The following is a 13,971-nucleotide window of genomic DNA, read 5'->3' on the forward strand; positions in this document are numbered from 1 at the left end:
TAATCATAGTATAATATTTTATGTTCTCCCCTAAATGTGCCAGTCTTTCTCAATTTTGTTCATATAGCTTTGTCTGGCCAGAAGCTTTGATCCTTCTCAGACATCTCCCTATCTGTTTACTCAGCAAATTCAAGCTGCTGTTAAAACCCACCTCAAATGTCAAATTCTATATTAAAAAACCTTCCTCCCAACAAGTGTCCTGTTTCTCCTCCTGTGATCTTGTAAAATTTTAGATACATCTCTGCTCTGGAACTGTTTACATTGTGCCAGAATTATTCATTTCCCAGTGTGTCTCTCCACCCCCACCAGCCTATTTAAAGTTCATTAAAATCAGAGAGACAGTTATTTTTCTTTGTATTATTTCACAGCAGATACTCAATAAATTATTTTGAACGAATTAAAAGGAATTTTGTGTATTCTGTAATTTATTCATTAACTTTGATAATTAGATTTAATTTGGATTTAAGTCAAAAATAAAATTTCAGAAAGAAAATGCGGCACCAACTTTTCAAATAGATACAGTAAATCCAATCTTTGATCTTAAACACAATCATAAAATTAAAACGATCTAGCTTTGAATTGTACAAATTGTATATCTGAGGAAAATAAATTTATATTATAAAACATTTTGATAAATTATAACATGTTGAAATTAGTTGTGTTCATTATCATGTAACAAATTTCTGTTTATAAGAACCAAAACTCAGAAAATCTCCAATAATAGGAAATTATTTATACCATACTTTCATGAGAAAAAAAATTAAGTAAGCTTTTATCAACATCTATTTTTTAAAGCAGCTTGAAAGACATGTCATTCAGTACATGCAGATTAAATACACTCTCATATTTTTCTATAACATAATGCATTAAGTTGACAACTGCAACAATAATGAACTGAGATCAAATAGCTAAGGTATAAGGAAAAGATATTTAGATTTTATCATGAGATTATCTAACTGGGAGAAATTCTTTTTCTTGGAATTTTTTAGGTAGAAAACTTCTGGCCTAACTTAAGTTTACTGAAGTCTATATTTCTGAAAAATAAGTAATGGGATGGATCTTGAAGAAATTTTTCTTTTGACATTAGAGGATAATATTATATACTATATAATAGTTTCTCACTTCCCTGCTTTAATACTAATTACAATAATAACATTTATTTAGCACTTATATTATATAGACCTAATAAACATTTTAGACCAAGTATAATAACCATTCTTCTCCTTAACCATGGAGGTAATTATCTTAAACTTATTTATCCTTATACTTGGAATTTGGAATTTTATATTAAATAATCCTACTCATTGCCTAATGTGGGAGAAGGATGGTATTTACAGCAGATTTATCCCACTGCATTTCTCATAGACAGGCTACTTCTGACATTTTTGATACTTTGCTATTGCCAGGGTAGTTGATTGGTACAATGGCTGTAAATATTACCCACATAAAAATCATCATGGTCTTGCTGCTTAGCAGGATTTTCCATGGTGTTCTCTGGAACACTGGTTTCACTCAATCCTAGTAACTACTGAAATAAGGTCAAATAAATTTGAGAGGTCCTGGATTAAACCATATTATGAAAATTTCTTTACTATGGAATATCTCAGATTCTTCAGTATGCTAAAGAAGACATGATACACAAAGTTTCTCAATATTATTAAGCCAGGGAAACATAAGGTGACTACTGTGGCTACTGTTCTTCAGAAAACAAAATGCTGCCTTATTGTACAAACTTCAGTAGTGTACACGTACACACACACACACACACACACACACACACACACACACACTCATTGTGGAGAGGATAAAAACTCTGACTTTGTTAACAGTTAGCCTTGCAGTCCATCTCCCTAGTTTTCATTCAATGATGTTACTAGTTGTATTCTTTAATTTTTACCACAGGCTCTAAATCTGGCCACAAGCTTATCTGCTTTCTAAACCACATGGATTCTTCGACTATCAAATGGAACACCATTAATCTAGCTAGGCTCTTCAGATAGTACAGTCTCCAACTGTCTGCCATCCAGGTCTTATTCAAATCATGCTTAATAACATCATATTTATAAACAGTCCCTAGAAGTCAACACAGTTCATGTACTTGCCTAGTTCTGGGCATTGCATATTGATTGGATTGCAACAGAGCAAATACAAGCAGCATACTTTAATCTACCCTCTAGCAGAATCAGTTTCAAAGGTTCTATTTTCATTTTGTGCCCTCATTTATTTTCAAAAGTATATATATATAAAATAGTCATATGAAATATTTTTCTCCACTAGCTGTAAAAATGTTCAACATTTAGTGTGTATTATACAGGTGTTAGGATAGATAACACCTGTATAATACACACTACTTAATTTCATTATTCTAGGTATTTGTGCACATTAATTCTCTTTATTCTTTTACAGATGAGGAAACTAAATCACAAAAACATTATGAATCCTGCAGAAAATCACATAGCTTGTAAATGGTAAGCAGAAATTTGAACCAAGGAAGTCTGGCTCCAGTGTTATGGTATCAATCACAAAACTGTATTAATACTCCCATTTGATTTTCTCCATTTCCATTTTATAATTCAGTAATAGGAAGACGGTATTTTTCTGAGACAATTTTACATTTACTGCTATCTGATCGTATGAATTATATTTCTGATTATATATCCTGTTTTACCCCATCTGTCAAGCAGCTTGGAATACATACAACATGAAACTGAATCACGGCAAGTCTCTGGGCTCTTAAGATTATTAAATTTTGGTTCTCCTTTCATTTTTCTATCTGTCTCTAACATATTCCTCATCATCACCACCATAATTTTCATTTTTGATATTAATTTATTGCAATCTTTTTATAAACCTATTCAAATTCTTGGTAAAATCATGCCAAACAGATATAAATACAATAAATACTTCACTGATCATTCCAAGGGTGTTTCTTAAAATGTTTTCTGAGTCATCAAGGAAATGTTATACTGAGTATAGTTTAATGTCAGAATGCTTTATTACACTGTACAGAAAATTTGACATTAATCCTTTGAAAACTGGCAATTCTTATACTTAATTTATGGTAGCAGTTTGCCAAGACATAATGTTTCAAAATATTTAAATGTGATATTACCATAAATTAAACATATCCGGTCAATTCAGAGGCATCATTCTTGATAGTGGAATATATTGTTTTATTTATCTATAATAAATATTTACTTACTTAAACCATTTAATAAAGAATTAAAGTTAAACAAAGCTGATATTCCCTTAGAATACTTCTCTAGGAACACAGTGGCTGTTTACAATTACATTCTGAATGATTAATGCTTACTAGATATTTTCAATATCATTCTTGGATATGGGCCCCATGGAGCTTACCTGTTGTCACACCATGAACCACTCCTTCCTTGGTTTTGGAGCCTATAAAAACAAATTCAAAACATAAACATAAGTCTCAAACTGGCCTTATATTACTGATTAGCTAGTTTTAAATACAACTAATAAAAAAAAAGTCTCAATCTTTAGAAGCCCATATAGAAAAATATCCTTAGAGGGCATAAAATCTAAAATAAGGAATTCCAGTAATCATACAACAAATAGAAGAAAGCAAAACTAGCAGGAGGTTCTTTCCAATTAAAATTTTAACCCACAATGATGAGTTATTTTTTTAAGTTTTCACTTTAATTCCAGTTAGTTAACAGAGTGTTATTAGTTTCAAGTGTGCAATATAGTAATTCAACATTTCCATGTGTTGACAGCTGCTATAAACACTGGGGTGCATGTATCCCTTTGAATTAGTGTTTTTGTATTCTTTAGTAAATACCCAGCAGTGCAATTGCTGGATCATAGGGTAGATTTATTTTTAACTTTTTGAGGGACCTCCATACCATTATCCACAGTGGCTGCGCCTTCCAATGATGACTTTTTATCCCCTTGTGTCCCTCTTCAATAATGGATTTTGCCCAGAAATAAACCCACACTTATTTGGTCAATTAACCTACAATGAAGGAGGCATGAATATACAATGGGGAAGACAGTCTCTTCAATAATCAACTTAGGGAAAAATAAAAGGGGAGATAACACTGGGGCTGGGTGGGAAGATGATCTTAGGTTCAGAACTGTAGAAGCTACACTAAAGTACAGGAGAGCAGAGAGATTAGTCAACCCATGAAACTCAAGTAGAAGGGAAGAAAAAGAAGAAATTAACATTCATTGAACACCTATTATGTAAAAGCCATTTTAATATTGTTTAATCCATTTATTATAGGTGAATTATGCCCACTTTATATCTGAAGAAATTGCAATTCAAAGTTAAATGATTTGCCTAAAGTCACACAGGCAATAGCTAGCTATTGATATCAGTATTAGCATATTGATATGACCCTAAACCTATATGCTTTCCACTAAGCCAAGCAAACTTTTAGGAGGAATACAGCCTTTATACAAATAGCTCATTAATATATATTAAAACTAAGTTTAACAATTTTATTCATGAGCTCTCTAATGTTGGATTTTTTAGTGTGACACTAGCTGTTTTTTGTGTTGGGTCTTTTTTTTGAGAGAAAGAGAGAGCTGGGAGGAGGGGTAGAGAGAGAGGGAAAGAGAGAATATTAAGCAGGCTCCACGCCTGGTGCAGAGCCCGATGTGGGGCTCAATCTCACGACCCAGAGATCATGACCTGAGCCAAAATCAAGAGCCAGATGCTTAATCAACCTAGCCACCCAGGCACCTCTACACCAGTTTTTTAACTAATTTTTTTTTTTTGGAGAAAATAACAGTGGATAGGAGATTCATTTGAAAACTACCCTGTAAGTCAAATAATCTATTTCTATCAGACATAGAAGAATATAAGGAAATGAGGGCATAAAAACTGAGAAAATATTTAAATCTATTTTTGGAGATTAAACTAGGTACTAATCCTCAGTTTAAAAATGCACTGGTTTAAAAAGCTTTCCTAAGCATGTTAGAAATAACAGTAAACACTTTAAAACAAAGGAAAAAAGCATTAGGGAATCTCAGGTTCCCCATCACTAAGATGACTACACAGGATTAATTAAATAATCTCTAAGAACTGGGTCCTTAAACTGGAGAGTGCAGCAGAACCAGTCAGGTGGGAGTGCTGGTTGAAAATACTGACTGTTGTGTCAGAGCCTCAAATGTTCAGGAAATACCAGGTACAGATATTTGCATTTTCTAATAACCCTCATGATCTAATTCTAATTCACGGGTCAAATTTATAAAACACTGGTCTTAGATGGCTTCAATTTCCAAATTTATTTAAAATTTAGAAGCATATATCCATGATTTCAATAATATGATTGCTAAAATGACCTAAATGAATATACAAGACTATGTTGAAAATGTTTACTAAATATTTTTATGAAAATATATAAATAAGGCATTAAGTGAAATTTGGATGCATATTTAAACTTTTTTACTAAACAATCAAGAAAAGTATCTATGTTTAATAAAACAATTTAAATATAGTTAAGAAGTTTCCATTTGAATACATTTAAGGACCTCTGATAAAAATAAAACATATAATAAATGATAGCATTGTAATTAAGAATATGGGTTTTGCCCAGAAATAAACTCATTCTTATATGGTCAATTAACCTACAATGAAGAAGACATGAATATACAATGGGGAAGACAGTCTCTTCAATAAGTGGTGATAAGAAAACTGCACAGCTACATGTGTAGCAGAAGAGTGAAACACTTTCTTACACCACACACAAAAATTAATTCAAACTAGTAAAGACTGAAGTGTCAGACCTGAAACCATAAAACTCCTAAAAGAAAACATAGGCAGTAATCACTTGGACATTGACCTTAGCAACATATTTATGCACATGTCTCCTGAGGTAAGGGAAATAAAAGCAAAAATAAACTATTGGGACTACACCAAAATATAAAGCTTCTTCACAGCAATGGAAGCCATCAACAAAATTAAAGACAACTTAGTGAATGAGAGAGGATGTCTGCAAATAAGATATTTGATAAGGGGTTAATATCCAAAACATATAAAGAACTTATACAACTCAGTGCCAAAAACAACAAATAATCTAATTTAAAAATGGGTAGAGAACCTGAATAGTGATTTTTCCAAAAAAAAATACAGACAGCCAACAGACACATGAAAAAATACTCAACATTACTAACCATCATATAAGTGCAAATTAAAACCACAATGAAATATAACCTCATATCAGTCAGAATGGTGAGTATCAAAAAGAAAGAAATAAGGGTTGGTGAGGATGTGGAGAAAAGGGAACCCTCATGAACTGTTGGTGGGAATGTAAAATGGTGTAACTACTTTGGAGGTCCTTCAGAAAATTAAAAATAGAAATACCATATGATTCAGTAATTCTACTATTGAGTATTTACCTGAAGAAAATGAAAACATTGAATTCAAAAAAACATATGCATTCCTATGTTTACTGTAGCATTATTTACAGTAGCCAAGATATGAAAGCAACATAAATGCCCAATGATAGATGACTGGATAAAGAAGATATGGGGTGTGTGTGTGTGTGTGTACACAAATGGAATATTACTCAGCCATAAAATAGAATGAGCTCTTATCATTTGCAACAACAACATGGATGGACAATAGAGGGTATTATGTTAAGTGAAATAAGTCAGATGGAAAAAGACAAGTACCATATTATTTCACTTATATGTGGTATCTAAAAAACAAAACAAAAAAACCAAAAATAACAGAAACATAAAAACAGAGAATTGGTGGTTGCCGGAGGGGAGGTGGGTGAGGGATGGGTGAAATAGGTGAAGGGGATTAAGAAGTACAACCTTGTAATTACAAAATAAATAAGGGAACATACTTGGCATTATATAAAGAAAACTAAATTGTTTTGCTTTTCAATTGGACTCTAAATTTATAATTTCTAAGCCATTTGAGATAATTGTTATTTATTAAATTGAAGTATATAGACTGAAAATTTGTATACAAACAAATCACAAAAAAATCATAAAATAACACTGATTCTTATGTAGTTCCTCAATTAGTTAAAAGATAGTTGCCAAAAATATAATATTATAAAGGAATGAGATTACTTTTTTCATTAGGCTTAAGAAAACAGTGTGCTAAATATCTTCAGCCATATAGAAGTTAGAAAACTTTCTATAGTCACTTCCAATCTTTCACCCCAGTTATTTGTGAGTTTTGTAATGATGAATGAAAAGATAAAAAGAAAATATGTTGGCAAAGCAATTATTCTGTTGGACAGCTTATTTGATAATAATAACCATGGCTCCTATATATAAAAGTGTGCTTTACAAAATCCTCAACAAAATATTAACAAACCAAATCCAACAATGTATAAAAAGAATTATACTTCATAACCAAATGGAATTCATGCCAGGTATGCAAGTTTGGTTCATTATTCAAAAATTAATTAAAGTAATCCATCACATTGACAGGATAAAAAAGACAAATGATGTGATCATATCAATAGATGCAGAAAAAACATTTGACAAAATGCAACATCTATTTGTGATAAAAACTTCTGGTAAACTAGGAATAGAGGGGAACTTCCTCAACTTGATAAAGAATATTTACCAAAAAACCTATAGATAACATCATATTTCATAGCAAGAAACTAGGGCTTTCCTACTAAGACCAGAAACAAGGCAAGCATCCTACTGGAAATCCTAGCCAATGCAATAAGATAATATAAGGAGATAAGAGGTATACAGGTTGGGAAAGAAGAAATAAAATGATCTTCATTCACAGATGACTTGTATGTCTATGTAGAAAATTGTAAAGAATCAACAATGACAAAAAAAAACACTAACTTTTGTAAGACTCTTGGATACAACATTAATAAACACAAGTCAATCACTTTCATATATACCAGCAATGAACAAATGGAATTTAAAATTTAAAACACAATAAACTTATATTAGCACCAAAAAAGAAAAAAAATACTTAGGCGACATTTAACAGAATATATCCAAGATCTATATGAGGAAAACTACAACGCTCTAATGAACAAACACAGAGAATTAATAAAAGGAGGTATATTCTGTGTTCATGGATGGGAAGACTCAATGCTGTCAGTATGTCAGCTCTTAACTTGATCTACAGTTCAATGCAATCTTAATAAAAACCTCAGCAAGTTATTTTGTCAATATAAACAAACAGACTCTAAGTCTATGTGGAGAGGCAAAAAGCCGCGAATAGCCATGATGATATTGAAGTATAAAATCATAGGTCTGACACTACTTGCCTTTTAGACTTACTATCAAGATATAGTAATCAAGACAGTGTGATAATTGCAAGAGAATAGACAAATAAATCAAAGGGACCTTATAGCGAGCCTAGAAATAGAACCACATAAATATAGCCAACTGATTTTTGACAAAGGAGTGAAAGCAATACAATAAAGCAAAGACAGTCTTTTTGACAAACGGTGCTGAAACAACTGGACATCCACATGCAAGAAGAAAGGAGAAACAAGGAGAAGAAGAGACAACAACCCTTCACAAAAATTAACACAATAGGGATCATAGACCTAAATGTAAAATACAGAACTATAAAACTCCTAGAATAACATAGGAGAAAACCTACATGGCCTTGGATATGGCAATGACTTTTAGATATAACACCAAAAGCACAACCCATGAAATAAAGAATCAATAAGCTGGACTTCATTAAAATTAAAAATTTCTGCTCCATGAAAGGAAGTGGGGAGAATGAAAAAAGCTACAGACTGAGAGAAATTTTTGAAGAAAATATGTCTGAAAAGGAACTATTATCCAAAATATGCAGAGGACTCTTAAAACTCAACAATAAGAAAACAACCCAGATTAAAAGACAAGCCAAATACCTTAACAGATGCCTCACCAAAGAAGATATATAGATGACAAATAAGCTTATGAAAAGATGCTTCACATCATATGTCATCTGGGAAATGTAAATTAAAACTATCAGTTACCACAACACACCTGTTAGAATGATCAAAATCTAGAATATTGAAACTCCAAAGGCTGACAAGGATGTGAAGCAACAAGAACTGTTATTCATTATTACTAGTGGGATGCAAAATGGTCCAGCCACTTTGGAAGACAGTTTGTCAGTTCCTTATAAAACTAAACATATCCTTACCATATGATCCAGCAATAGTGATCCTTGGTATTTACCGAAAGGAGGTGAAAGCTTATGTCCATTCAAAAGCCTGCACATGGATGTTTATATCAGTTTTATTCACAATTGCCAAAATTTGGAAGAAGCCAGGATGTCCCTCAGTAGGTGAATGGATAACTGTGGTACATCCAGACAACGGAATCAGTATTTAGTACTAAAAAGAAATGAGCTATCAAGTCATGAAAAGACATGGAAGAACCTAAAATGCATATTACTAAGTGAAAGAAGCCAATCTTAAAAGTCTACATAGTGATGATTCCAGGTATATGACATTCTGGAAATGGCAAAATTATGGAGATAGTAAAAAAAGATCAGTGGTTGCCAGGGGTTGGTGGAAGGAAATTAATAAGTGATATACAAACAATTTGTCCTAGGACAACAAAAGTATCTACATATACTATAATGATGGATACACTTCATTATATATCTGTCCAAATGCAGAGAATGTATGATATGAGGAGTGAAACTATGGGTTTTGGGTGAATATGATGTGTCAATGTAGGTTCATTAATTTTAATAAATGTACCACTCTGGTGGGGGATGTAGATCGTGGGGGAAGCCATGCATGTGTGGAGGCAGGGGGTATGTGAGAAACCTCTGTTATTTGCCTGTCAATTTTGCTGTGAACCTAAACTGCTACAAAAAATAAAAGTCTTTAATTTTTTTTAAGTGTGCTTTATTACTCACATGTTTTGTTTTATTATGACATTCTCACAAAAACTCTGCAAGGTAATTGCATTTATCTAAATCTTATTTTTACAAATGAAGGAAGTAAAGCTCATAGATGTTAGGTAACTTTTATAGTATTCTAAGAGCAATAAATGATGTAGCCTAGACTAGAATTTAAGTTTGTGTGACGTCGTCTATGTTCTCTCTACTTTTCCAGGAGTCAGCAAACTGCAGCTTATGGGCCAAATCAACTCACCACCTATTTTGGTAACTAAGGTTTTACTGGATCACAGCTAATTATTGTCTATGGCTACTTTCACACCACAACTGCAGAGCTGATTAATTGACCCAGAGATCTTATGGCCTAAAATATTTATTGTCTAGCGCTTTACAGAAAAAGTTTATCAACTCCTGATCTAATTACTCTCTCTTCTCATGGTCAGTTTTCATCCCAAACCCTGTGTCTGAGTTCGAATTTTAACTATCCTTCAGAACACAAACAACCAATAAATAATTTATAGAATGCACTATGTGTTAAAAAACCACGATATACCACGTTATTAAAGAGGGCACATATTGAATGGAGCACTGGGTGTTATATGCAAACAACGAATCATGGAACACTACATCAAAAACTAATGATGTGAAGTATGGTGATTAACATAACATAATAAAATTGAAAAAAAAATACCACAATATATATTGAAGATGATCTAAAAATACACATGACATGTAAACAAATTATGATTTTATGTAATGGCAAATAATAGAATATCAAAAAAATAAAATCATTATATTTGCCTAAACACACAGTTGACAATGAAAACAAAAAGTTTTCCAGATGATAAAACCTATTTATTACATAGAAAACAGGAATGTATTAAATTAATATTCAATAGTTTCTGGACTCACTACCAACTAATAGAATAAATATTAGCATCCTAAAAAAATCTTTAAAGTTACTAAATTATAAAATAATGGAAATCAAAGAATCGTTGCAAGCACACACTTGCACAACTTAGAAAACTAAGGACAAGTATAAAGATATCGATTATCTGCACATCACTGATTCGGTATTCCAAATTCCCTCTAAAAAAGATATAATTCACAAAACACTTGAAATTAACTGGTCATTTTTTCCTCTTGTAACACTCTTTAATTCAATGATTTTCTGAAGATATGTCTTAAGAGAAAGAATAATTTAACTTAAGATTTGTAGCAAACTCAGCCAATATAGAGCCTATGAGCAATGAGAAAAAAAATAATATGAGAGGCATTCATAAAAATTATTCCAAGTCTAACTCTTTTTCAGTGCCTCCATGTTGGAGAGGCAGTGTAGCTGTCTTTCACGCACAGAGGCATAGTGCCTTATGCCACCCAACAGGTTCATCCTCCATCTTCCTGCCCATCCTGGGCTCCTGCTGCTCCAGCTGCCACCAGAGAATGTGCAAGAGCTCAGAGCAGCAGAAGAGAAAGAGGAGAGGCAGAATGAGCAGAGGGTGAGTGTATGCATGTGTCTCTGTGGATGAGTGTTTGTCTATGTATGTGTCTATTCCTTCCCCAAAGACTTTGAAGTGAATTGTAAAGTAACACCCAACCTAGCACAGTTCAAGGTAAGAAAAAAGAGAGTCAGGATCTGCATGAATACTACAAAGTGGCAATTTAGGAACAAGTAGAAAAGATAAGCATCAATCTCATTATTTAGTACATGTATCATTTGATAAATGAATTATATATATCTCTGAGATATTAGCAACAGCCTTCAAGCACTTTTTCAGGCAATTAGTCTTCAGTTTACCAAGTGGTCACAAGGATGAACTCTACCAAAGACTTTTCTGTCCTCTCCTTTTTAGGGCCACAATAGGTCTTTTTTATATATCCCAGGGCCATATTGAAGTCTTATTTTAAAATATGAATACACTAACTTTTGCTAATATTATTCATGATGATTAAAAAAAATCAAAGGCCCATGAATGACTTTGACTTTCACTTCTTAAAAATATTCTTAATTATTTTTGGAGACTGAGTTTTAAAAACTTTTTATGAATTATAGTCCCTTATGCACAGAAGCATTCATTTAAAAAGTCCAAATTATTACTGAAAAATTAAATATTCTGAAAAAAAACAAAAGGTTATCCTCACTTTTTACTATTAGCTCAAATATACACATTTATCTACCCACACAGTCCTCTGACTCAGTTTACCCTTTTGACAAGTGATGATGCAAAAATGAATCAAGAAATACCAGCATTTAGAGCATCAATCATCCTAACCCATCAGTCATAAATAAATATCAAGATGCCATGGGGGGGGCTTACCTACCTACATAGAGAACACCCTCTTTTGTCTTTCCTGCTGCCTCTGCCACACCCTGTTTGGTTTTTTCAGCAGCAGCCACGACTCCTTCCTTGGCCTTTGAAAGTCCTTTCATGAATACATCCATGGCTAATGAATTCCTTTACACCACACTGGAGAACACAAAATATAATTTCAATGAGAACTTTTACATCAGAAACTAATGATGTACTGTATGGTGACTAACATAACATAATAAAAATAAATAAATAACAACTTTTGGGTAGAATAAAATAAAATGAGAACAAACCACTGAAAGATCAGTACAACTCCCAAAAGTGCGACACTCTTTTACTTAGACTCTTATTTCAACCCCTGGACCAAAAAAAAAAAAAAAAAAAGCCTTTTTTTTTTTTTTTTTAGCTTTTGCATTAAAAATTTAGCATCCCTCATCCATCTTGGCTAGTAAAAGTCTAGCTGCCTAAACGTGGATTAAGATGAATCATCTGAGTTGTGCTTACTGTATCTTCGAAGGGTAGTTACATGAAAAGATGGACCCCTCTTTCAACTTCCCAGAGTCCAAACGGTGACAAGGTAAGTTAGAAGTACGTTTAAAAGATCACAGGAAAAGAAAGGGAGCTGGAGGCATGGGGTCAGGTCAGTCTTAAAAATGAATCTCAGAAGAGGGCTAACTGGTTGATCACCAAGAGGGGCGGGAAGAGAACTACTCACTCTGGGTGTGGCTCAAGCTCGAGCCCACACGCACCGGCCCTAATCCACGCGACCAGCCACCCCCGCCCGCAGCTATCTACTCGGAGCAGGCGCCTGTGCACAGCCGGGAGCAGTCTCCTGACTCGCGCCAGCCACCCGAGGGGGCGTTCTCCGCGCGCGCGAATTCGCTACCCACCCGGCGCCCGCACCTGTTAACCCCTTACCACCTGTTGACCTGCCCTCCCAGCACTTCTATTTAATGATCTGCCAAATTCAGCTTGCTTGCTTACTTCATCGAGAAAACGCAGAGGGCGGACTGGGGGATTTAAGGTAAAAGAGAAATAAAAGTTGGCTGCTCACGCTCCATCTAGTCTTCTCGCGTTTCCCCAGGAAAAAGCGTATCCCAGAGAAGCAGCGTAACCTCTCAGCCTTTGGGGACGAGAAGAACGGAATTATCGGATGCCAGAGGAAAGCCAGGTCAACTTACTTTCCTCAAGCTCACTGAGGAGATAAGCACCCACCTCCGAGAGACTCGACACAGCGGGTCCTTATTGCAGCAACAACCTCCCTCCCAGAAGCCCACGACTCCTCTCCTCCCGGGTTTCCTCCAGTATTGCCAAAGCTGCCCGTTTAGATCCATAGGTACTTACCTGGGTCCCTCTGATCCTCACAACTACAATTCCTCTCAACCACCCCCTTACAAAAAAAAATTTTTTTTAAACAATTCCCAAATATTATTTAAATGGGAAGAGGGAGAATAAGAAGCGCACAGGAAGGGAGGAGGCAGCGGCAGGGGAGGGATGGTCCCCAGAGGAGGCTGCTGTCAGCACAACCCGGTGATGAGAGGCTGGGGGCGTGGGAGGCAAACCCACGAACCTGTCGTCGAATTGCCACGCCCCGTCCCCCGCACAATTGGATCCGAGAGAAAGAGACAGAAGGTCGGAAGGGAAGGCAGGGAGAGAGCGCGAAGGATGCTAAGGGCCAGGCTCGGTCCTCGGGTCTGCTCTAAAGCCAGCACACACCTCGCCCCACGCTGCCGCGCTCGGTTTCTCACCCCCTCTCTCGGGTCCCCTTCTCGTCGTCGTGGTCTTCCTCCTCTTCCTCTTTCTCCTCCTCCTTCTCCTCCGCTCACCGCCCCCGCAGCTGAT

The 13,971-nt window shown here is 34.7% G+C and overlaps 1 protein-coding gene across 1 annotated transcript in view; it reads right to left on the reverse strand.

Annotated features, from left to right (window-relative positions):
- Positions 1-13,645, reverse strand: part of SNCA (synuclein alpha) — a 145,750-nt gene extending 132,105 nt beyond the window's left edge. The window contains 3 exon segments of the mRNA XM_027599921.2: positions 3,361-3,402; positions 12,140-12,285; positions 13,474-13,645. Of these exon segments, the coding sequence (XP_027455722.1) occupies positions 3,361-3,402; positions 12,140-12,260 (163 nt within the window). The 5' untranslated portion in view covers positions 12,261-12,285; positions 13,474-13,645.
- Positions 13,646-13,971: the final 326 nt, after the last annotated feature.

Source organism: Zalophus californianus, chromosome 2 (genome assembly GCF_009762305.2).
Source record: "Zalophus californianus isolate mZalCal1 chromosome 2, mZalCal1.pri.v2, whole genome shotgun sequence".
Taxonomy (NCBI): domain Eukaryota; kingdom Metazoa; phylum Chordata; class Mammalia; order Carnivora; family Otariidae; genus Zalophus; species Zalophus californianus.